This window comes from Dermacentor albipictus, chromosome 2 (genome assembly GCF_038994185.2).
Source record: "Dermacentor albipictus isolate Rhodes 1998 colony chromosome 2, USDA_Dalb.pri_finalv2, whole genome shotgun sequence".
NCBI classification, from domain to species: domain Eukaryota; kingdom Metazoa; phylum Arthropoda; class Arachnida; order Ixodida; family Ixodidae; genus Dermacentor; species Dermacentor albipictus.
This window is the reverse complement of record NC_091822.1, coordinates 162,114,237-162,140,747: the sequence shown is the minus strand read 5'-3', so window position 1 is coordinate 162,140,747 and position 26,511 is coordinate 162,114,237. Positions and strand designations below refer to the sequence as shown.

At 48.0% G+C, this 26,511-nt stretch overlaps 1 protein-coding gene across 1 annotated transcript in view; it reads left to right on the top strand.

Moving 5' to 3' along the window:
- LOC139056220 (salivary peroxidase/catechol oxidase-like) overlaps positions 1-26,511 on the top strand; it is a 39,293-nt gene that overhangs the window by 1,141 nt on the left and 11,641 nt on the right. Inside the window, exons 2-7 of the mRNA XM_070534255.1 lie at positions 2,023-2,093; positions 4,316-4,451; positions 5,656-5,890; positions 14,091-14,373; positions 17,064-17,282; positions 25,606-25,764. Of these exons, the coding sequence (XP_070390356.1) occupies positions 2,023-2,093; positions 4,316-4,451; positions 5,656-5,890; positions 14,091-14,373; positions 17,064-17,282; positions 25,606-25,764 (1,103 nt within the window). The remainder of the gene's footprint in view (positions 1-2,022; positions 2,094-4,315; positions 4,452-5,655; positions 5,891-14,090; positions 14,374-17,063; positions 17,283-25,605; positions 25,765-26,511) is intronic.

Here is a 26,511-nt window from a genome sequence, read left to right as displayed (position 1 = left end):
TAGCGGTGTACGTAACTGAATCATTAATGAGTGCCGCAACCCGCGCCTTCATTAACTGCACCATATGTGCATACGCAAGCATATCTTTTTTTTTTTTTTTGTCCTGCCAACGCTGTTCATCGTACTATTTCACAGTACTTGTAGTGGTCGCTGTTTATCTGCGCACTATACATTTCATCGTTTTTGTGCCAAGTCACCGAACGGAGAATTACGCGGAGGGACGTATAACATGCGCGCCGTTTAACCTTCCCGTTTCATCTGTATATGCCGACGCAGTTCACGAACTCGATGTTTGCAGACTCTTAAGAAAAAAAAAAGGAAAGCAAACGTAACTGCAAAAATGATAAAGGAGTTACTTAAGTTACTGCGGTTGCTGTAAAACAGATTGCGCGAGGCTAGGATAAAAGAAGGAAAGAACCTACAGAAATGGAGCATCCTACTGAGCGATTGCAACATGACCGTACACATAACTGTTTTCCGGTTAATACCTACTATACATATATATATACATGATCGACTCTAATAGGAGCATGAACTATCGCTATCCTACGGCCTTAATTGCGCCGAAGCAAAGGAAATGTTTGAATTATTACAAACGATAAATAACTAAGTAAACGTTCTAAAAGTTCGAACAACGGCGCGGCTTATGGCTGCGCCAATTTGTCGCAGACCTGGCTGCAGCGTTTGGCTGCGGATAAGAGGTCGCCTGTGCGACCGCCGACCACAGAGAAAGGGTTCACATGGCGTCACAATGTGAGACGCCCTTGTACTGGTATAAGGGAACGCAAAGAACTGGTTACTAGCCTCCATGTATATGTAAACTCTAAACTGCTGTCTGTAGTTACTAGAATTTAATCAAAAATTAAATTTCAGAGTGCGTCGCAACTTCGGCGAGTGTGTCGAAGGAGAGTGGTGCAGAAATAACTCGTCTTTTAATTTACTTGTATGCAGCGCGAGAAACAGCAAGGGCGGCAGAGAAGTACGGCGCTTCTCTGTCGTCCGTGTTGGTTCTTGCGCTGTAAATTCAAAGACCAACTCATCCCGGCTGTCCAACAAAGATTAACAATCAAGACCAACTAGTATATCCCGGCTGTCAGTTATGTTATCAAAATTAACTGCTTTTTGTTTTAACTGATACACTCGACGTCGCTTACCTAGAGCGTTCGGCGACGCTCGTTTAATAGCGTCTTATGGGTTATATCAATCCCTTTCCCATTCATCGCAATCACTTCCCTATGGCATCGCAATATCAAATATATATGTTAAACCAGTTATATATGTATATATATCTCATCGCAATATATCGCGGCCACGCGCCGTACGTGTGGGCTCGTGAGAGTGAGTCGAGAAGGAGGGTGGCTTGATGCAGCATTGTCTTCTCGCGCTCACAAGGGAGCAAGGCGGGGAGGGTGCGCGCCGTCTTCTCACGCATGCAAGAAGGGTGAGAAGGGAGATGTGCGCGCGCTATGAGGAGGAGAAGAGGGGGAAGAGGGCAGACTAATGCGCATCTTCTACTCCAGTTGCGGCGCTGCGCCGAGCTCCCTAATGGGCTGCAGAATATAGCGTCTTTTCCGCTTCTTATAATCACAATCATCATCATCCAGTTGTGGCGGCTGAGCGCGGCTGCGTGCTCCCTATCTTGGAGGCAGTCTGAGCTGGGTTCGAAGGCTAGCCGGCCGGACACAGCTGACCGCTTCGTCTGCGTTGTCCTCGCCCGCCTAGTTGGCGTTGAAGCGCGAGGCAGCGCGAAGTGGAATTCGCTCGCCGCTGCTGCCGCTATTTATCGCGCCGGCGTTGTGGCAACGAGTGCCCGCGATCGTCGAGTGAGACGTGTTCGTGTTGGCCTGTGCGTGCCTGACTACGTGCTTGTTAACTTAGCTAGTGAGTGAATGTGTGCAGCGGTTTGTGCAGCTGATAAAATGAAGTGACATTACTTTGTATGCCTGTCTAAAAATTTGCTGTATCAATGCTTCGCCTGTCGAGTGAAACTGTGACTTTTTTCTGTCTCTCTCACTCTTGTAGACCGTCAAGGACGAAGTGCATCTTGATCGTGTCCCTTCTCGTCGCATACGGTGTCACCAATGGCCATGGAGGTAAATGCCGTCGCCGCGCCATTCTTGGGTGATATGCAAAGGAACGATAGAACAAGCCTAGTAGACAAAGCATCGAATGTGTGAGCACCATGCTCACACATTCAGTGCACTTAGCCATTTTCGGAAGCCCGCCTCTATAGGCACAATAAATATGTGGTATATATATATAAAAAAATCTCGGGCATCATCATCACGGAAAGAAGTGAATTAAACATTTGCGGAACATAGTACTGATGATAGACGCGATATCTGTTTGGACTGCCTCTGCTTACTCAGCTAGCGTTGTCCTCAGCTAGCGATAAGATAATGTTTTGAAAGCATTAATAGCAATTTCCTTGGATCTCTCCTGTACAGAGTTGCCTACAATACTCGCACTATAGGGGACCCAGGCACTAGTGTCTGTGGGAGCTCCAAACATGGCGGCTCAGTCAGCATGGGAATTATGGCTAGCGAATGGATTTGCCTAAGCTTCGTCCTCCGGGCTTCAAACGGTTTTGTGACTTTGCAAAGCGAACCGTCTACAACAAAACGTTGCGTTATAAATGCAACAGTTTGCCATGATTATGCACGTGCGTGCCGCACAGTCTTTCTTACTGGGATGGCAATTATGTGGACACTCCAGGCGAATTTACCCTGTCGTCGGCGTCGCCGTGATGCTCCGTATAAGGTACAAGTACATTGCGGCCGCGCGCCGTTTGCTAAGTGCAAGCGAAAGCGTGCGAGAGTGAGCCGTGGGAAGCATAGAGTTTCTCGCTACATTACCTATAGTCGGATACAACTTTAGAAAAAAGGGGGCGTTTACTCCTCCTCCGAGGATGCACACGAGCATCCACCAATGAGCGCGCACTCTGGACCGACGTCATGCGCCAGACGGCCGGTGACTTCGCCGCTTCGGTCATCTGGGCGGGGCCTCCCCTTTTTTCTAAAGTTGTATCCGACTATAGAGGGAAATCTGGCGCTGCCGCGCTGTGGTATGCATGGGAATGTCGGTATATTGTGGATTCGGATTGGCATCGTTCTCATAGAGACAGGACGCCTTGAAGACGCGCTTGGCAAGTACCGTTCCGTCTGTCACAATGATTCATTTTCTACTAGAACAGCACGTGAAAAGCTGTTTTAGCTTTATTACTACGCGAGAACATGTTTCGTTAAACTATGAGAACTTGTTATTGTGTGTACGACTACATGTTACGTAAAAAGTATCAGCGGGCCGCTAAAGTTGGAGGACAGACGACAAGGTTCGCGCTCGCTTTGAAACAGTTGGTCGTCTGTTCTTGCTTTTCTTCGCTTGGTCATGCATCGTGGGGGAGTAAAGATGTAATATGCGTGAATGGAAACATCTTATGAAGATTTTACTTTGAGAACGCGTTATTTGCGTAGCCATATCCACGTTTTAGACGAAGCCTCTTACAACACCAGCCAACACAAGCCTCGCAGACACATATACCGTCATTCCCATGACGGCACGGTGCCCCCTTAAAAAACTCCCATAGACGGTGGCGCCAGATTACCCTCTAGGTGTTATAGTGAGAAACTCTATGGTGGGAAGGATGGCGTCTTGATGCGGCGGTGTCTTCTTGCGCTCCCAAGGGGTTAGGGGGCAAGTTCAGTTTAACACAATTACTGCGCGCGTCCTACGTTGGAGGCAACCTGCGCTGGGTTCGAAGGTTAGCCAACCTGAGATAGCTGATGGCTTCGTGTGCGTGTGTTCTCGCGCGTCTAGTTCGCGTTGGAGCGAGAGGTAGCACGAAGGTGAATTCGTTCGCCGCTGCTGACGCTCCCATGGTCACGCCAGCGTTCTCACAGTGAGTGTTGGTGGTGGTCGTCGAGTGAGGTGTGTTCGTGTTTGCCTGTGTGCGTGACTACGTTCTTAGTTAGTAAGCGAATGTTTACAGCAGTATATGCCGCTGATGAAACGACTAACCTTACTTCGTATGGCTGTCTAATAATTTGCTATCGCAATCAATGCTTCGTCTTTCGGGTGGCACTGCGGCTTTCTTGTTACCTTCTGTATTTAGTTATTTACGACTGTTTTAAACTTGAGGGCATTATAGGCAGATAAAGCCAAGTAAATAAAGCCACAATCACCAAGATGAGAAAAAACCATGTTCTAGCCACCATTCCCATGGTAGCTCAACGATCGTAGCGCCAGGGTTCCTTCTAATGATCTTAGCAGGAAGCTGTATGCACCTCCCAAACTATACCGCCTTGCTTCTTCGCAGAAGTGGCGGAAGAGGGCGCTGGGTCGCCGTTACCGGCCGACGACGCTCGTCCGTTGACGGCGGTGGAAAGAAGTCCGCAGGATGGCGTCACAATCGAAGATGGCCGGGAGGAGCCTGCTGAAGGACAGAACGGACGGTGAATCTTCACTACTGTCGTTTTCGAGTGCTGTCCAGGACTGCGTGGTCCAGGTCACGTGCGGGTGGATCACTTTGGAGTTGAGATTGAGAAAGGGAGATGCGGAAACGAAGAAGGAAAGGAGGAAGGTTAACCAAGGACGTGCCCACTTGGCTCCCCTGCACTTGAGGAGAGGGAAAAAGGGAGTAAGATTGATCAGAAAAAGTAAATGTGGAAAAATAATACCGAGACAGTCGATTTGAACACGCTCGCAGATGAATGTTCGCTATGTGTCGCAAGGGTTTGTGCAGTCCAGGCGCCTTCAAGAAGCGCACTCGGGATTTGCGCAAGCAAGAGTGCTTTGGCTAAGGCACCAGGAGTAAGAAGCACAGTGCGGTAGGTCACGTAATTCGTGGTTCAGATATATGGTGGTCTATTAGAATAGCAGAATAGGCGCCAACGGAAGGTAAATACAATCGGGGGTGGAGATCGGGGATTGCGCAGATGGGATAAGGAAGTCCATGAGAGTAGGACAGGTTCGACTTGCGTAAGTATAAGAGTAGTAGGGTACCAACATTTCCTCACGTATATAATGAAAAAAGAAAGAAAGCATGTGGCATGGGCAAAATAAAGGAACACTGAAGAAAAATCAACAACAGCTCTATTCATAAATTATCATTGTACAATAAGAAAAATAGTCCATGCTTGCCGTAAGAGGAAGCTTGATGAGGCAGAAAAGACGCTAACGTGAATGATGGCCAGGTGGCGACGCCACCGGGAAGTTCCCGCAACTGCACCCCATGACGTCATGAATTTTGATGGCGTATGCTAGGACCTAGGCATTTTTTTTGTCGCTTAATATGGATCACACTGTATTCTAAAGAAGCTAAAGGCTGAAGTTCCCAACTTTCGGCAACTGTTACAGTGCCTCAACGGCCCAAATACAATAAATGTAGAAAATTCGGAAATCCTTGACGTCACACTGACGTACCGGTGCTAGGGCATTGGCGCAAAATGAAATGGAAGTTCGACCTTCATTTTCTGTTCTGGTAGTGAACCTCTCTCGACATAATTAGAGAAAATAATGTTCTGGCGGAACACTTGATCAGTGTAAACTAACTTAGTGTTTCTGTCTAGTGTCTCACTAGTATTTAGTATTTGCCTTTCTGTATGTGCGTATGAAGCGTCGACAACCGCATGACGGTCGCCCTGGTGTTGCGTCCAGCGCGCAGGACATCGCTCAGGGCGACATGGCCGTGGCCGAGGAAAGATCGGGCCGGCCGTACGCCGTCGTGCACAAGGCGCCGCCGCTGCCGCTGCACCAACACCACGAGCGGAAGCCGCAGCCGCCGCACCCTCATCCACCCCCGCCGCCCCCGCCGCCACCTGTGGTACGCGCCGTGGCCGTCAAGCATGGCCCACGCGCTATTCTACCCGTACCGCACCACCCCCCGCCGCCTGTGAGTGTGCTCGTCGCCTCTAGCACGGCCGAATCCTTCTCCTTTGCGTAACCTCTCGTACAGCGGAGGCGCCAGGATTTTTCTTCTGGGGGGACAGCTGCGATAAGCGAGGTCCTTCAGGGGGCCAGGGGCGTCTCTGTGAAGGACCCAGCTAAAGGGACAACTTGCTGACACTCAAGGCGTACGATGGGCGGCGAAGAGGGGGGGTGGGGGCGAGTATAGTCATGTTCAGAGAGGAGAGGCTGCCCCACCTTGCCCCAGCCTGGCGCAGCCCCTGGTCTTGCGCTCGGTGACAGCCCAAAAATTTGTTGAAGCCACGGAGGAAGGAAACTGAGGAGAAGCCGTGACGTCACTCTTTGTGAAGCTAAAGTGAAGCCGGAAGTTGGCGTTGTTCATGGCGTTGCTCCGCCTATCGGGCCAACTCTCCTCTCTTGTTTACATCTCTCACGAAACCACGACGCGCTGCGCGCAGCAGTGCTGCTCGGACGCGCGCGCTCCGCAGCAATACTAAACAATCATTAGCGCGTTAGCATGATTCCGCCAAAGAGGGCAAAATTTCCCGCGGATATTCCTTCGTCCGCTGCCGTTGCCATGGCGCGGTACATTGCGTACAGCGTTGCATGCGCGTTCATTTCACGAACTTTAGTTCCTCCTGTCCCACCTGGCCACAGCAACATCCGGTAGAGCACGGTCCAGATAATGCAGCGCAACAAAACACGGAGACCAACGCAAACCTGCCGGCACAGCGCCTTTGCCACGGTACGAAACCTACGGAGCAACACGTGTGAGCCCACACAATAACAAAGCCGCCATTGTGGCCCGAAAGGCGTGGCCGCTACACCAAAGAAATAAGATATCAGCAAAAAAAAAGTAGAACCTACTACGTCATTTCCTCCACACTTTTCTCCTAGCGCACGGAGGGGTTAGGGCCTCTCCTCAATTTCCTTCCTTCATGGTTGGAGCCCACAAAACCGCGCGCGCATCTTGCCGCTTTGCGTCTGCGTTCCGAAACGTAAAACCTTAGGGATGCCAAGTTTGCGATACACGTGACACGACACCATGACACGTGATACGATACCATGACACGTGATACGTTAGGCTCTCCATGCACGCGCCGCCTCTCCGCGTAACCGTGTATAGTAGAAACGCCGAGTAATCAACGGTTTAGCGGACCGTCATGGCGTATCGTGCTATAGAGCGCAGAATTGAATTCATGACGCATTGAATAATCAATTTTTTTTCCAGCGTTCCGCATCGCCAACGCATCACGAACGCTGACGCTGCGGTGTCATTTGTTAGGTGGAAATCAAAACGCGTTCCTCGATAGGCCCATAGTAGCGTCAAAACAAATAGCTGGTCTCAATGACAACGACAAAACACCTCTAATACTTCGTCCTCATTGTGAACTGGGACTAAGCAATATCTCTCATTACCATTTGTTTCTCGTTCTCACGTTGCAAAGTAGCTAAGTAGCTAAGTAGCAAAGATGAATTCGGATGGAAGAGGGCTGTCTGGACTGTTCTGGTCACCGTCACGTTGACACGCAATCACGGTAAACTGCCGCTGTATTGTCGTCGGTATAAGACGCGCATGCCAAGCGGGCGTAAAGTATCACGTGTCACGGTAACGTAATACGCAAAGCTAAAACTCCCTAATATTGAAATAAGCCAGTCTCCGCTTTGCAGTTACGGAAGTATGACCGCTGGCGCCCATACAAAAACTCTGTTTGATTTAGTGGTGTGTTTTCCATTGCATTCTTATGTTGTCACCGACTAATAGAATAAACGAAGAAATTTGGCCACGTTTCACTTTTACATGTTAAGTGCGTGATTCGATCACTGTAAGTTGATTCGTCAAGTACCAAGGATAATGAATACAAAGTGCATTTAGACAAAAGCACAAACAAGACATCACGCACAGCGTTGTCGTCTCTTCGTAGTTCTTGTGTCATTGTTTTGACTCATTATTGTGTTCGTAACAACGAAAGTCTTTAATAACGAAAAGTAATGTCAGTGCGACTGACAGGCAATTCTGCTTAAGATTACCAGGAAAATAGCGCCCAAATACGAAGCTAATATATATGGTTGCGATCGCGAACCACTTGGACCACCTATCTGTTCTCGTTGGATTTTCCCGAAAGTTAAAAAAAAGAAAGAAAGAGAGAGAACGTAACTCCCGATTTCGCGTTTCATCGTGCCGCTCACATTGCCGATGACTCAAGTTGTGCTTGAGATGACCCCATGTCGATGACTCTCGATTGTTGCTTTCAAGTGCCAACGCGAAATGCTAAAGTACAGTAACTACGCGACAGCGCTGGCGAAAAAAAAAGTTCGCTGAATGTTGTACAGAAATATGTGTAGCCAAGCTGATGAGCGCTAAAGTATTTATTCTTCTTTCCTTTTTTACCACTGTGCAACGAATGGACCACGGTGCAATTCCTTGCGAATTGCTGCGCGCCACTCAACCTTGAGACCTATATTTAATGAAAAGCGGCTCCTTCAGTCAGCGTAAAAGGTTAACAGGAACGTGGAGACTTGAAGTGAGTGTCTGAACAAGGGTAAAAAAACTGGCTGTGGCTTAGCTAAGGTTAAGCCCAGGATGCGAAGCATACTAGCCTTTATTTTAACGCGACAGCGTTAAGGAGCTCATGTCGCAGAAAAGCCGGTGTCGTTGGCGTCGGCTCAGGCGTGCGGCGCTTGCTCAGGCGCACATTTCGTTGTCGCGCCGAACGCTGCGTTGCTCGACGCTCGCCGCGTCCGATGCGGGGCGCGTAGTCGCTGCGCCGTAGCAAAGCCACCTAGAAACAGTCTCTGTAGCACGCCGCAACCTTCGCTTCTAATTCCAACGAGCTGCTCTGTCTTCAGGAGGCATTTCACCTCGTGAGTGTCTAGCAGAGGCAAGCGCAGCTGCTTATATACCGCCGCGACGCCGCGAGCGACGGCGCGAGTTGGAGCCCCGTTTCTCCTCTGTCGTGACGTCACGGTGCCACGTGGTCAGCCTTGAAGGCGACGCTGCGAGCGACGGCGCGAGTTGGAGCCCCGTTTCTCCTCTGTCGTGACGTCACGGTGTCACGTGGTATTGAAGGCGACACCGCCGCACCTGAGGAGCTGGGTTGAGCTCTAGTAATATGCTTCGCATAAAAGCCTCAGCCTGCAGCAAACCCCCCACGCACTGTGAGAATCAGTGCTATGCGAAGCATTTCGCAGGTGTACCTGGTTATCTAGGCCTGTTTGGGTTTGCGCAAAGTGTTACTAGGTGGCGCTACATGTCCGCCTTAGGCTGGCAGTTGTGTATGCCTGAGTAAGGAGGCATTGGTTAGAAGCGAGCGTGTATGACAGCACCGAGATGGCACGATGAAGACCTCAGGATGGCGATGAATATAGATCGGCAACGGCATGGTGACCGGTTTATAGCACTCCGACGAAGAAATGCTATTACCTCTTATGTACGCACCTTAAAGAACCCCGGGTGGTCCAAATCTCCGAAGTACCCCACTACGGCGGGCCTCACAATCGGAAAGTGGTTTTGGCACATGAAACCCCATGATTTAATACACAGTGAAATATTTAGCGCGCACAATCGACAAGGACACAGTCAAGGGGAACACACGAGCGCTTTGTGTCACACGAGCCCCTTCACTGTGTCCTTGTCGAGTGTGCGCGCTAAATATTTCGCTACGAATTCGCACCAACTCGCCCAACTATCAGTTCTGCTGCAGCCCATAATTTAATTTTTACCCGTTATGTACATCTTGGGCCGATCCCAGACGTAGAGCAGTAGGTAAACCGGGCCGGTCCCGAAGGCGGCACAACTTGATGTATGCTGTTGCTCTCCAAAGCGCTAGCCGATACGAAAAAAAAGAAAGAAAGAAAACGGGAAAAAACTGGCGTGCTTTCGCTTTTGTAAGCAATATGTTGTCAACCACAAATGTATCCACGATCTGCGAATTTGGTCTCTAACGTCGAAGTTCAAGACCAGCGTCTGCTCGACGTCATGTACGGGCAGGTATGTTGTTTCTAGAGAAATGCCAGGTCGTCTTCAGTACGTTGTTTCTACCTATAGGGAAGAGACGGCCTATAGATTTCATCGTATACGATCTGTAATGTACGTTGTAACGACTTGACATGTAGACCTTGTTCGGGCCATACATTAATAGTTGTCCTCCCCAAGGTTTTATTTTCCAGTTTACCTATTACAGTATTATGTTTTCTCGTTTGTTCAAATTATAGTCGTAAACTATTACGTCTGCAGTTCACATATACTCTGCGTATTTTCTGATACAGTTTGCTTTCAAAACTTTCGTTAATTCAATATGCCACTTCTGGCTGGCGGAAGGCCTGTAGAAGAACGAGTATACACTGCCCTTTCTCGTGTGCGCGCGTGTGTGCACATACGTGTGCACGCTATGTACTGATCTTGCTGTGTGGGCGTTGTGCCCGCTGAGTCAATTTGCAAAACAAGGACCTTCCACATGCGCGCCTGCAACACCTTATATTTCCCGAGGGATCAGTGATGCCCCGCAAAGAAACTTCACGTCTCCTGATCGAATTCTTAAGAGAGACTGGGTTGATGGACATATGGTGAAACCCATCAGCGGTATCGTGCGAGACGCTCGGGCGGAGCAATTGCCGGCCTTGTTCGCCAGGCTAAACCCGCCTGTTGCTACAATTCACCACCACCACCACCACCACCACATCCGTCACACAGCACCTTCCGTGACGGTAACATTAATTATAGCAAACACTGTGCAAAAAGCATCGATATGCCGGGGCAGCCACGCATGTCCCTGGCACTCAGAACACACCGCCTATAGTGAACGTAAACGGAAATGTCTGCGGGATTATGTTTCAATTACCCTGCATGGGGTAAGTACATATGGACAGCGTATCCTGCAATATGATTTGGATGACCGTTTGTCCGTTGTGGTGCGTTATCTTTTAGTGTAATGGATAAAAAAGAACGTCTCATAGAAGTGTCCTATAGGTCCAACCAAGAGCACGTCACGGATGTTAATGCAACGTACGCGGTATGTGCTGGGTATATGCGCTGCCCCGTACGTGACGACGAAATGGGCCGCTTTTCATTGGTCTCTTGGTTCTGCGGCGCGTGGTAGGGAAGAGATGTTGTGACTGCCCCACAGACAAGGTATCTGTGCCGCGTCCGGCATTGCGCGCAAGCTTTTCTTATTAGAGAAATTTAGTGCGTCCGGTCTTCCGGCAAGCGCGGGCGGTTTGCCGGATGAGCGGGGGCGTAAACGTGAGCGGCCAGATCGGTGGCGCCAGCTGGTGGCGCAAAGCTCAGCCACCTAAACACGGAGCCAATTATTATATTCTTCTTAGCTGGGGCGTAAGTTTTCAAAAGCGGCGTAATTATGAACACAATTACGCCGCTGCCGAAAATTTGCACCAGCAGCGAAGCAGAATAAGGTAGGTTACTGCAATTTTAGCTCTGTGTTTGCCTGGTTGAGCTCTACAACACCAGGCGGCTGCACTGCTTCGGTCGCTCACGTTTACGCCCCCGACAATCCGGTAATCCACCCAAACCGCCCCCGTTTGCTGGAATAGTGGACACGCAAGAAGCCTCTATTAGAGACCTTTAGCGTGTCCGGTATTCCGGCAAGCGCGGGCGGTTTGCCGGTTTAGCGGGGGCGTAAACGTGAGTGGCCAAATTGGTGGCGCCAGCTGGTGGCGCAAAGCTCAATCACACAAACACAAAGCTAATTAGTATATTCTGCTTAGTTGCTGGTGTAAATTTTCGACAGTGGCGTAATCGTGTTCACAACTACGCCACTGCCAGAAAATTGCACCAGTAGCGAAGCAGGATATTGTGGGTTATGCAGTTTTAGCTCTGGGTTTGTCTGGTTGAACTCTACGCTACGAGGCGGCTGCACCACTCTGGCCGCTCACGTTTACGCCCCCGTAAATCTGGCCATCCGCCCAAAGCGCTCCCGTTTACCGGAATAGCGGACATGCTAAAAGTCTCTATTAACTCTTTTTCCCGCTAGCGCGGAGAACGCCCGATACGCTACCGCGATTCGCTTCCACGGTGCCTATATGGCAAAATGTGCATTCACACGGATGGCCAAATCGCTTGTCCGCGGAGAATTGCGTGCGACGGCACTGAGACGTAGCAAATGTGTGAAAGTGGCACTGCGGAGCCATGTCCTGATCGTACGCAGGCTGAACCGGCAAACCGTACCGCTGTGTGAATGCAGAATTAACCGATGGCTCGAGCGAGCAGATCGCCGTAGCGGATCGTGTCCCCGATGCGCTCTCCTGAAAAACGCTCTATATATTCACTTCGCCAGCCCGTACCACAGCCTCTACTACATCTGGCCCATGCGCCGCACAGCTGTTTACCCGTGGCTCCGCGCTCACCGTCCGTGTAGGGTGCCCATGACGCCGGTGTGCTGCGTAAAGGCCCGTTTATAGTCCGACGTTATCGGCGCGCGGGCGAGCGTCGTTCGCGGTCAGTCACGCTACGTCGGTTGCGCTGCGCCAGCCGAGATGCCATCCCCTCTATACTTCAGGCTATACGAGGTGTCGTTTTCGCCGACGTGACGTAGCGTGCGCGCGCGCGCGCGCGCGCGTGCGTTACGTCGGACTATAAACGGCCCTTAAGTGTCGATGACGTCAGTGTGACTGCATGTGGATATACCGTATTGACCCTAGCTTAAGAATACCTCTTTTCTTCAAATATCGGAAACTCGAACCATGTCGGAGGGCGCTTAGAATAGAATTGGCTTTAAACTCAGTAATGCATTTCTTCCCTCCAAGTGAGTCACAGGGCAAGTTGGTACAGCAGAACACATTGACAAGCTAGTTTCTGCGTATTCACAGTGAACATTAGCGGAAACACGAGAACACAAAAAGGAGACAGGACAAGGCTCTACATTTTGCTGACATCTTTATGACGTACCACCCCTACTTATAAGAACTATAGACCGGGAGCTGTAGTCTTGACCTGTCTCATCCTTGTGCCGTCGTGTTTGTGGTAAGATTTACTATGGACAGGTAGGCCCCTAGAATTATGCGGGGTGCACGCTTAAGTTTTGCGTCAGTATACGGTAGTTGCGCACAACAGCTGTGCCGGTCGATGGGCTTTTGGCTTCTTGACCAGTCGGCATGTTGCCTCAGTGGAGCGAGGGACACTGCGTTTTATAGCTGATATGTCGCGAAAGTTTCACATATTATATTTTTTAAGCGGATCAGTAATCTTCATGTAACTTATGCGGGCGCTACAGAGGTGTATTATAGTCGCTATTTCAAATTCGAAAATAATTAGCTGTTTTATGGCAAAGGACCTTTACGTGACGACAGATGACGTTTAATGTTGTGTGGGAAGATACGACGCAAAGGGCGTAATTTTGTTTTAGATTGTAAGACGATTTAGGAGAGAGTATAAACAAGTGTAGTTCTACATCGCTGCTGGGGTAAATTTTCGTCAGCGTAGTAATCGTGCTCACGATTGGAGGAGTTCGGGTGGAGGAATATTCATGAAAGGCACGCCCGAGCGGAGCACGGAGCTATATAGAAATTTCGAAGCCTTCTGTAGGATGAGAAACGCGTGCGGGTTGCCTTTGTAGCTTCGTGCGTGCTGCAGTCGGGTGGACGAAAACATTACCGTTCATGAATCTTCCTCCACATTGTAGGCCTCCGCAGAACTGATTTTCCAACTAGTTTATGGATTATTAGTGTGATATGGCTAAAAGAAACAGTAAAGGTAAGCGCTTCTGTGCTTTTTAAGGCCGATGAGCAGGATCGAAAATAAGGAGTGGGACAGATATGAGAAAGGCTTAAAAAAATGGAGAGTTGCTCGCGAACATGAAACACCGTTGTTAATTGCAGGCCAATGCAGAGTGGATGCCGAACGAGAGAAGCAATTTGTAGATAAAAACCGGATGATCGAACCAGAGTAACGTGCGTCCGACAGTATAGACTGGTCGACGTTTCCACAGGGGGACCTGTATTTCTTCAAAAGCGGCCTTGCAATCTTTGGCGAGTTTCTTTTCGGCGCCTCAAGCTGCCACTGTAGAAACGATTAGACAGCCTTTGGAAGATACAGGTCCATCGGCCAGCCTCTGTTTGAGACACCTCCCATTGTTAGTTGATCCCATCCTTATCGCGTTACCTGCGCCGATTTAGGAGAGAGCGTACCTAAATTGTACAACGGAGTCTGTAAACCAATCTTGCTGTCACAGGTTGCCATGCCGAAGCCGCCTCGTCTGCACATGAAGTTGCCGCCGCCCCCTCCACCCCCGCCTCCACCCCCGCAAGCCGGCAAGCCCATGGCGGCCGCTGTGGCCCCGGGACACGGCCGGCCGCGCAAGCTGGACAAGGAGCAGAAGCGCCTGCTGCCCGTGCGCTGCAACCACAACGCCCGCTACCGCACCCACGACGGGTCGTGCAATAACCTGCGCTACCCTTGCTGGGGACGCGCCGGGGAGTCGTTCGGGCGCCTGCTCAAGCCCGACTACTCGAACGGTAGAGGAGTTGACTGTAGGGCTAGTTGGTCGTCCATATTTGAAGTAGTAGCTTGTCCTTGTCGCTTGTCCTTGTCTGTCTTCCTTGTGTCCGTGGTTTTATTTGCGCTGAGCTACTACTTCAAATACTCGAACGGTACACGCGTGATGGCCGCACATGGGCTCTTCTGCGCTTGCGCTGTTGTTCGCTTTCGGGGAGAAGCAGGACGAACGCGCGGGACAAGGTTTCGGCGTTAGCGTAAACGCCTGCAAGCCTACCTCCTCGCATTAAAAAGGAAAATATATATGTACGCTTCTGAAGGCTGCTTTCAATCAATCAATCAATCAATCAATCAATCAATCAATCAATCAATCAATCAATCAATCAATCAATCAATCAATCAATCAATCAATCAATCAATTTAGTATCGCCCAACCCAGCGGCCTGTTTTACAACAAACTAATATCCTAGTAACCTATGTCATTAAGGAAAAAAGGAAACGGCTCTGAAAAGGGCGCCAGGAGGAAGGAGAGGGGGGGGGGGGGCGTCTTTCTTGAAATATGTACTGTAATACATTTATTTATTTTATTTATATATTTCGACATACTGCCGGCCGAGGTTGCCGGCCCAAAGCAGGAGTGGCGTAGCTATGCGAAAACATTATACGTGAACAAGCGTGACCAGAATTGACACATTCATAAGAAAAAGCTTAGCGGCTTTTTAGCGGCAAACAGCTGCATGAACAAGCGGGACTACAAGATGCATATTCACAAGTAACCAGCACCTGAATGCACTGTAGTATGTGCTGTACGTTAAAAGCGATAGACAGAGAGAAATAATTTATTTGAAAGAAGGCAGAGAGGTCGGCTTGAGCTAACGCACTCTAGCCGGCTACTCTGCACAGGGGGAGGGGCAACGGGGACGTAAAGGTGTGATGAGGGATGATGATCATATAGAGAGAGGGATGCGCAACGTTAAAAGCGAACATTCACATGAACAGGGGAGACAATAGTTTATACATTCATGATTAAAGATGATTACTAAGCAGGCAACTCCATGAACGAGTGGGACTAGAAATTACTCGCTCATAGCTAAACTAACAGTAAAGCTAATAATAAAAAAAAGGACACCGGAACGGAACGAGCACCACATCAAACATACCGAAAGCATTGATATCATACATTCGCTGACAAATATTCTTCAAGGCACTGATGAACATCGAGCGCTTGCATGGCGAACCCGGGCAGCTGATTCCATTCCGATGTTGTTCTCGGGAAGAAACTGTTACAAAAAGCAACTGTTCGACTAAAGACAGGTCTTGTTCGACTAAAGATATAGGTCTATCTATCTAAATATAGACAGACAGGACGGGAGCGTGATATTTACCCCTCTGTACCGGATGTTATGCAGGAAAGATAAACGGGTGAACTGCGCAATGAGGGGACAAGGAAGGAAACAAGCACGAGCTCTTGTGTATGTTTCCTTTCTTGTACCGTCCTCGCGCAGTTCACCCACAAGTTAATACGCACCAACAAGCCTAGCTAAATAAATAAAAAAAGAACATTCTTCAAGATAAACGGGCTATCTTTCTACGTGTCCCGAGGGGCGTAATCTGTTTATTCACCATCAGCGCTGAGATAGACTCGTGCCGCCTGACTTTCTGAAAATAAAGGGAACCGCTTTTTTTTAGTGCTCTCAAGCTGGTGAATATCTTGCTTTTTTTTGCATACGGGTCCCAAAGCGCACAAGCATATTCTAGCTTTCGTCTAATGAGTGTATAGCACGCTAAATGTTTGCTATTAGAAGGTGTGTCCCTAATTTCACGTCTACGAAAGCATAGCTCTCTAAACGCCGAGGAGCAAATTTCCGCCTTATGATGCGTCCGCTTTAAATCGTTGGTTAGTGTAACACCCAAGTACCGGTATTGCGCAGCTACCGGAATCATCGACTGATTAAGGCTACACTCGAATACGCTAGGTTGCTGCTTGCGTAAAATCCGAAGGAGCACTGACTTTGAAAGATTTAATTGCATTTTAGATTCCTGACACCACTGTTCCATCCTCAACGGTGATTCTTGGAGAATTTCGTAGCCGCTAGATGAATTCACTTCTTTGGATATAATGCAGTGATCTGCGAATAGGCTTATGGAAACCGATTCGGGCATTACTTCTGTTATATCGTTTATGAAAATAAGAAACAGTAACGGACCGAGCACACTGCCCTGTCGTACTCCAGACAGAACTGGCAAAGTAGATGATGAACTACCATTAATGTCTACAAATTGCGTTCTATTTTGCAGATATGCTGTAATCCAATTAATAAGGTACTGAGGAAGCCAAATGTTACTGAGTTTGTAACGCATTTTCTCACGTGAAGCTTCATCAAATGCCTTATATATATACAGTGGTCTAGAAAGAGCACATCTACTTGTCCACATCTGTCTAGTGTGGCTGCTAATTCGTGCACTTTTGTTATGAGTACGGACTACCAGTTGACATTGCTCGCCTGAAAACCGTGTTGATGCTGAGACAAAATCTTCTTCTTTGTTTTAAAATAAAGAATTTCAACGGCTAGTACATTCTCTAGAAACTCGCAAGATGTATGTACATGCAACAGACACCGGTATATTACATGCTGTATCCAGCATTCGCACTTTGTGATATATTGCTGGAATAAATTTGGTTTCATATGATGACCCTCCGTTGCCGTAGGCGTATGGAGCACACGGAAAGGCAGCTACGGCCGCAAGTTGCCGAACCCTCGGCTGGTGTCCATGGCTCTTTCCGGGTCCGCGTGGCAGTCGAGCGACACCGAATACAGCTACCACTCGGACCTGATCGTGCACTTCGGCCAGCTGCTGGCCCATGACGTCACTTCCTCTGCCACGTTCACCACCACGCAGGTCGTCGACGGCAAGGTCACCAAGGCCCGTAAGTGACGCGCTCCTCATCTTAATACCCCTGTAAAAAAAAAATTGGAGGACGCTTAAGCTTCGCCTTCAAGAGTGGAATGCGACAGCGTTCCCGTCGACCCGCCAAGGGGTGTAAGACAATGGGCTACGGCGCAGCGACTACGCGCCCCGCATCGGACGCGGTGAGCGTTGAGCAACGCAGCGTTCGGCGCGGCAACGAAATGTACGCCTGAGCAAGCGACGCACGCCTGAGCCTTAGGAACAGCTCGTTTCTAAGGCAACACCGCATTCACTAGAGGCGCTTTTGTACCGCTTTAAAGCATGGAACTCGTGGCTGAGTCTCTGTCTCACACTCCGGAGACCCTGGTTCGATTCCCACCCTGCCCATCTTGCAAGTTGTTTTTTATTCATGAAGTGCCTGCTGGGATTTATCGCTCACGGCCAACGCCGTCGATACCGGCTTTTATGCGACACGAGCTCCTTAACGCTGTCGCGTTAAAATTAAAAATTAGATTATGGGGTTTTACGTGCCAGAACCACTTTTGATTATGAGGCACGCCGTAGTGGAGGACTCCGGAGATTTCGACCACATGGGACCACTCCGGAGATTTCGACCACCCATGCACCTAAATCCAAGTACACGGGTGTTTTCGCCCCCATTGAAATGCGGCCGCCGTGGCCGGGATTCGATCCCGCGACCTCGTGCTCAGCTGTCCAACACCGTAACCAATGAGCAAATAAGGCGGGTGTACCCCTGTCAAGCGGGCAAGTAAAGTGCACTTATGGGGAGTGTACTTCGTTACCTTGAGTAACACATTAGGCTACGCGGTGCTAAGCGGGAAAACAGAGCGCACTCGCTGTTAAAAAAAATAAAGAAAATGGCGACAGTATAAAATTGTTGTTTTTTGGAAGATATAGATAAAAGAAAAAGACTTCTGGAAAGTGATTGCATTAGTTGTATAGTAAATAAAAAAACAATCTTAATCTGCATTTGCTCAACAGAAAAACGAAAATATTTTTATTATAAGAGTGTTGCAAGTCAATGCCGGCCAAGACGAATGCCTAGCCAATCCAGAATACGATGGTGGCGTGCGACGAGGCGGCATTTGATATTGCTAGAACGGAATATGAACGAGTTCTGTTCTGATTATCTTGTTAAAGGCTGTTCAACAGCTAAAATGAACGCCTGTGTCCTTTTTCTATGCATTACGTTTTGTACCGTTCAAACCGCTGGCGGCGAGGCTACGGACTCGGCCAGCGAAGTGCGCTCCGTGAATGCACTCCGACCGGAGTGCACTCTTCGTCATTTACACTCCACTTGCGACGCTTAGATTTTGGAAAGTGCACTTTAAGCCGAGTGACACTCCCCGTAACTGCACTTAACTTGCCCGCTTGACAGGCACATAATACCCCTGTCAAGCGGGCAAGTCCCTTATGAAAATGGTTATGTCCTTTATGTTTACTGTATGTTTCCCGCAGTTCACATGAGGAAATATCCTTTATGTTTCCTCCATGTTGAAATTTGGCCACTGCTTTTATGTTTCCTTCGTGTGTCCTCCCTTTATGTATCCCTTATGTTACCGTACTTTATGTTTCCTCCATGTTGAAATTTGGCCACTGCTTTTATGTTTCCTTCGTGTGTCCTCCCTTTATGTATCCCTTATGTTACCGTACTTTATGTTTCCTCCATGTTGAAATTTGGCCACTGCTTTTATGTTTCCTTCGTGTGTCCTACCTTTATGCATCCTTTATGTGGCCGCAGTGACTAAATCCTGTATTTTACGTAGACATGCATAGATGAAGAGTTCCGTGTACACATTTTATATTTATAAATTTTTACTGAGTTAAAAAGTTTTGCATTGGTTTTCATTGTAAGGTTACTGTTCCCTACATGATGCAGCGCATGGATTGAAACTCTGCTATGGCACAGAAATTCATGACAATTTGTTCTAAAATTGCAAACTAATTAGCCTTCATAGATTATTTCAGTATAACACTTGGAGAACCACTGTACGTTCCTCACTGCAGTGCTGCTGTTCTAGTCATGTCTTTGTGACTAATATAATATGTAATGTTTGGATGGAAAGATCAGGTTGGATCAGTGCTTGCACTTTTAAAAGAAAGTTTTGACTATACTTTGCAAAAGTTTGTCTGAAACTACGAACAGTTTATTGGACTATCTGAATGTTACTTCAGTTTGCCACGTCTGCTCACTGCAGACCTCTGGAATGTGTTGCTTGGGTGAGAGCTCACAAGGCACCTGAAAAACAAAACAAAAGCCAATCTTTTTCACTTATTCAAAAATATTCATTTAAGCAAGAACAGCCTGGCCTGTATGCACACAGCGAAGAAACGTGGAGAAGTCAAAAACAGATCATAAAAACATCAGGGCAACACAGAAGCTTTTAACTAATTGTTTGAAAGAGACTGAGCTGCCAGTCCACTCAGTTATTAAATTGCTCACAAATTTTTTTAAACATTTCTGCAGCAGCTGCTAAGTAGTACATGACCTATAGGAGTAGGCAACTGGCCAACAAATCTTTGTGTGCCTGCTTGTACAGATGTCTCGTAGTTATATCTCAAGTGGTTACACTGTTATATGGTAAAATTCAGGCGGGAATAAAACCAGCCGCAAACATCAGACTACATGGGAAATTATCACCAAAACTTAAAGATCTAGTAAATCAAACGAACAATCGATTACGAAGGGTCTAAAACCTAGACCGCGATTTTGTAGCGATCCCTTTTCCGATGCTACTCCTTTGCTCATTGATCTGACCGACATTCCGCTATCGTTATTAACTATAACAGCCAGCCGTGAAAGGTGGGTTATAAGAGTGGCAAACATCGAGCGCAAAGCATCGCAAGAAAATCGCATCCCTTATTAGGCAGTGCTACAAACCACTGTCTTTAACAATCGCAGGAACTCACATCCCGTTCTTCGGATGAAAATATTAATGAAAACGAGCGTCTGATTGAGATGCCTCGAATAAAAAGAAATTTCGCTGTTGTAATGTCGGTCTACATTTGCCCTACAATATAGAAGACAAATACACGAGCACGTCGAAGAACACAAACAATGCAGACAAGTTCTCGCGAAGCTGCACTTCAATCTGAACACTATCAATAAAGTAATCTTCACACAAGCTAATACCTGTTCAAGTGTCAAACATCGCAGTCGCGTGCCAACTCGCGATGCCCGTGACACATCGACATGCATTACAAACGTAACTTGCGGAAATTCATATCTACGGAAGAATTTCTTGCCGGGAAACTACCGAGAAAACAGTACCTTTCAGCGTTTACGTAAATATTTGCCCATTAAGTCCCAACAATCGGCGGTGGTAGCACATCACTCCATAAAGCAAGTAAGCGGTAAGAAATGATACATTTCACGGAAACTCCCCTCGTGAAACGCTTTGCTAAATGTGCACAGCAACATGGTCAACGTACGCTCAGAAAGTGTTCTGTTGTCGTTCCACAAAGCTTACTACATGAACCAAAAGCTGCGAGAATGCGCGCAAGCGTCAGATCTGCTTACCTTCAATGTGGTCAGCAAACGGCTTCTTCGTCTCGCAGGCGCACCGCGCGACGACACTCTTTGCAGCGCGAACACTGTTGAATCGCCGATGAACACCAGCGCACGAAAGCACAACTGTCAACAAATTCTTTCACGCACCATAATTCGAAGCCACAGTATCAGGTATTCCACGAGCGAACGCGGACAGGCGAGAACAAAGGCCGCTCGGACGGGCGCTATAGTACACAAGACACTGGCGTATCACACGAAACATAAGGCGAACTAATGGCGTTACACGAGTCCAGAGGTTTCCTGATGGTTAATGCACACGGTACGGATCACAGTTTGTTTAGGCACTTCGAAAATATGATTAAATTACTGTGTAACGAACACTCTCACCGCTCACAGCAAAACAACGTGACCCAGCTCACCGTCAACCGTTACACTGCGGCAGCGCCGCACTGCGGTTAAAACGTGAATTTAGCCTCCGAGATCCACATTTTTCTTTAGGGCGTGCATTTTGGAAAAGCACGGCCTTCGAGATTTAAAAACGTCGTTGCTGGAAGGAAGGCTGGTATTTAAACACAAATTATTGATTTTAAAGTGTCTTGGTGCGCTGCCTTGTTTTTTTAAAGTATATGCAGAGATTTTAGACGAACTATGCGCGAACGCTTGTCCTGTGGTTTGTCGGCGGACACGAGCCAATCAGCGCACATCATGTGCTGTTCCGTCGCTTGCGGTCGCTTGGGATGGCGCACGGTGTGCGGGCAGCCGCGAGAGCTGTGACGCCTACCGATCAGAAATTCGGAATTGCCACACATATACACGCTTCTTATGGTGCCCAGTGGCGTGTTTTTGAGAATGTCAGGCTTTATCTTGCATAGGTGGCACCATATTTGCTCGTAGCGTAAGGAATGAAGGCGACAAAATGTGGCGATAGCTGGCTTGCAGCGGCAGCGGAACTTCGGCCAAAGTGAAACAGGCGTACTGCTTGCATGCTCGCGTAATCAAATACGGCCATACTCCGCACACAACTTTCATACTTAGCCAGCTCACAATTATAAATTGTTCAGTTGTACGCCCAAGCAAGCATTTACGGGATCCGCGCTGCCCTGCTTCTACGCGTGCTAATATCGACACAGCAGTTACTCGTACTTGTGGTCAGCGCGAAAGCGACACGGACAAAAGGAAGAAACACAACAAGACGGCTCTGTTTCTTCGGAGTGTTCCTTGTTTCCGCGTTGCTTTTGCGCTGTTGCTAAAGGTACGATGAATCGTAACCAACTCGCCCACTATATGCTCTATGTTACCTACGTGTGTACTGAAGTGCACACCTAGGTAACATCCTGCCGTAAACACAAAGGACACATCCTACAAGTATTATAATAAGGGTTGTTTTCTTGGACCAAATGAAAGCATAAGTCAAGATTTAGTACTTACAATGACTCTGCTGAGTGTATCAATGCCTGTCACACAGTACAGATAGATCTGCCTATATTATATGTAAAGACAGCTGTTATGTGCACTCTATGTTACCTACATGTGCACTCAAGTGTACACTCAGGTAACACATAGTGCACATCCAGTTAACATCCTGCCGTAAACATAAAGGACACATCCTAGAGGCATAATAAAGGTAACTTCCTCGAGGTATACGTTAGGATGAGTAAACACGTAGTACACACAAAGTTCACATCCTGGAGGTCACACAAAGGACAAGGAAACATAAAGGTCACATAGGACACAAGAAGGAAACATAAAGGAAACATAAAGGCAATGGCCATTTTCATAGGGGGTTAATGAGAACACGTAACCCGCCGTGGTTGCTCAGTGGATATGGTGTTGGGCTGCTGAGCACGAGGTCGCGGGATCGAATCCCGGCCACGGCGGCCGCATTTCGATGGGGGCGAATTGCGAAAACACCCGTGTACTTAGATTTAGGTGCACGTTAAAGAACCCCAGGTGGTCGAAATTTCCGGAGTCCTCCACTACGGCGTGCCTCATAATCAGAAAGTGGTTTTGGCACGTTAAACCACATAATTTAATTTTTAATTTTAATGAGAACACGTATAGAGCTGCGCTCAAATTTCGCATTAGGGAGCATCGTAATCGACGATGAATTTTTTTGCTTCATTGCGTAATTTCGTAGAGAAAAAGGCCGGTAACTAGAGAGAACAAGAGATAAAAACCGGGATGCTAACGGTGGCCAGCCCGGGTGAATATATATGTGCTCTCTAGTGGTAACAGTAGCTAACCGGGCGGGGTGGCTGTACACATAAGCTAATTCAGGCCACCACGGGTACGATCGCCGGTGTGGAAGGCGACTATAATTCTCCTCTCCCACTGCCAGAGTCCTTCCCCGCAACCTCCACTGGGGGAAAAGGCAGCGGGAGAAGAGGAGGGCTGTCCTTCCCGAGCGCTGCAGCTCAGTATGCACCTAAATTGCCGCGTATATTTAGGCATACGCATAGGCTACGCCTTACCATAATGGCATGGTGTATATGCAGGCTATATCGCCACATCATTGTATCACTGAAGTTGATCATACCTTGTCTTACATTCTTGACAACGGGAAAACACGGGGAAGGCGGGAGATGGGAATTTCAAGGCGGTGAGCGAAACGAGAACAAGGTTAAAGCAGGAGCCAGCGTTTCAACAAGTAGAAGTCCTTGAAAAAGACAAGTTTACTTGTCGAATCGTTGGCTCCGGCTTTCACTTTGCTCTCGTTTTGCTAATTTTTGACAAAGTTATTCCTCGGAATCTTGAGAATGACAGCCCACGAACAAATGTCATGAAACAAGAGACCGAAAGCGCGTACCTTTTATGTTAAATCTTCTCAGACTGAAATACTACAAGTGCGAAACAATAACAAAAACCTGGAAATGACGTAATTTTCTTGGCGCGGCCGTGCACCACCTCCGAGATCAGCGCACTCAAGAGGCCGCGTTTTGTACCAGAAAGCAGGCCTTCGTGCATAGCGTTCGCCGCCAGCGTATCCCGGTAAACATTACGGTTACCTGAGCTGCAGTTGTCGGGAAGCGTGAGAAGCCGTCAGGGATCTTTGAATGCTATCGCGTTCCACTCTTAAAAGCGAAGCTGAAGCGTCCTCCATCTTTCTTTCTTAATCTATCGGCTCGTGCAGAAGCGTCTGCAGTGCAGATTACTCAGGATGGGTCTCGCTGGAGCTTCTGTGGATGACTACCAGCGACTGTGCCAGGCTTAAAATTGTTGGTTGGAAGTCATTATCATTGTCTTTTATTTATCATATTTCCTTGTCATAGGCAAGAATGTTGCTAGTGCATTTGGATCCTTAGTCCATTAGCTAGTCGGGATCTGTAATGTAAATGCACCTTTATATGTGCAACGGGATACGTGGCATAGTAAAAGGTAGTATGAGAAAATGTGTTGAATTTATTGAAGGCAAACAAAAGTGAACACGCGTACAGAATCAAAAGGTTACATCGTGATATATCTGCAGATAAACAGGCATTGCGGATGGAACATGTCCAGCACACAGCAACGTAGCTGGGGAAGGACGTCTGTTTATGTAGAAGGACTACATGAAGAGACATTTAGCATTTGAAGTCCTACCACCGAGTGCTCGGTAAAGTGTGATATACTCGTGCGTAGAAACGATCCGATTCAGCGTACGATTGGCCAATACATACAGCAACGTTCCAGCAAGTTTCCACCGGGTTCCAAAAGTGTCCAGCGGTGTCCAACGGTGTTTAGCAGCCCGAGCGGATATTTTTCCGGTACAAAGTCTGATGAACAGGACGGTTCTTGACGCACATGTATTGACTATTTCTTACTATTTTCCGCATTTACTGGTTTACTGTTTCCCGAGTTCGGAGATATGCACTTCGCTCCAAGAAGACGCCAGGAGCCGTGCTCCCTAATCCCGCCACTTTTGGGGCTGTCACTTTACGTTGATGGCCTAAGGCAGCGAAGGTGCACCTCACGGAAAAGCTATAGCACGAAGTTATGTGACGTCAGAATAAATTTTCACGTCGCGCTGAGAGCAGAGCACGAGCGCGTTCACATAGTAGTCCTGGCATTCCCGTCGCATCAGCGAGGCGTCGCGCAGGATGTTACGTCATGCAACGGAACATTACGTCATGCAAAAGTGAAACCATACTCCCGAAAATGCTTTATTTATATTCAGAATGCGACACCCGCCTTTTTTTTTTATTGAAATGAAAATAAAAGAAAGAGGCGTAGTCACCTCATAAATTGTGACGGCTACTTCTTTTCTCATAGCGGAAACAACAATATAAAAAATATGTAGGACAATGAATAGAAATCACTTCATGCGGTCAGAAACCCACAGCACAGTCCTATACGCCTATGAACATAATAGCACAAAAGTCAAATGCAAGTTGCACCATAATGAGTTCGTAGACAAACTCACAAACACACACAAACGGCCGTGATGTAGATAGACTTCGATGAGCTTATATAAACAGATGAGGAATTACACTGTGTTAAAATAATTCACGGACAAAAAAAGAAAGAATAAAAAATGAAAATTAATTCTGTCGCACCTCAATTACTATCTCAAGTATACAGTAGACACCAGCCAAATAACGGTTGATCTTCCCCTGGCTGAGAAAACGGTTCCAGTTTCGCTTGCACACGAATATTCTCACGGTGCTAACTGCCTAAGGAGCGTTCTTCAAGCAGTGCATACGGTAATTTGCGTTCCATATGCAACGAGTTTAATGATAACGTTGTTTGGAGCATTGCTGGCGCGTGTAGCTCTAGCCGGCGGGAACTCTTTCGCTCAAGCCACGATTCCTCTATGTGCTTTTCATTGTCGCAGCGCCCAAATGCTGTGGCAAGGGCGTCAAGCCTCACCCGGAGTGCTGCCAGGTCACTGTGGACCACAACGACGAGTTCTACCCGATGGGCCACTGCATGGACATGGTCCGTTCGAGCTCATACAACGCGAGCCGCACTGCCTGCCCCAGGAACAGTCCAGGTGTGTCCGGCGCCCGCCCACTTCTTCTCACTATAGGCGTGCACAGAGTACAATTGTTATGAAGTCAAAACACCGAATTTATTTTGCAAGTGCAGCCCCCCTGCAAGACGCGCTCTCTCGACTTCGTGACTGCTCTTTTCCCTTCCCCTAGTGCAGGGTAGTCAACCAGGCTAAGTCCTGGTTAAAATCTCTCCATTTCATTTATCCTCTCTCTCTCTCTCTCTCTCTCGATTTCGCGTGTGCATATGCGCGCGCGCCAGAGAAGGCTACCTTCAGTGACCGTGACGAGGAAAGAGCGTGAAATAACAAAATTTTCTGAACAAGCAGGAATTTGTATGATTTAATAAAAAAGAAAGAAGGGATAAAGCTTGCAATATGTTAACGTTGTCCTTGACAAAGCAACTGGTACAACGGCAATGCATCAGGAAGGCGTGGTAATTGCGATCAGGGCTAACATGGTTCGCAAACTACTTGAATTTTATGTATGCTTGTTGCGTATTGCCTTTGGCAGAGGGCACAGCCGTTACATGAAGGCAGGCGAGGAAGACACCGTTCCAGGTCTTGTTCCTCAAACGCAAGCGTTGAACACCGAGACTACCATAAATTCATGGCTTGCGGATAGCGGAGCGAACGAATTCAGTTACCGCTATAGTATGTATTTAGCCATGGGTTCACATAATAATGAGCGGAATGTGTTGCATGCAGTGCTAATAAAGGTGTCATCTGCCATGAAGGCTTTGCCGATTG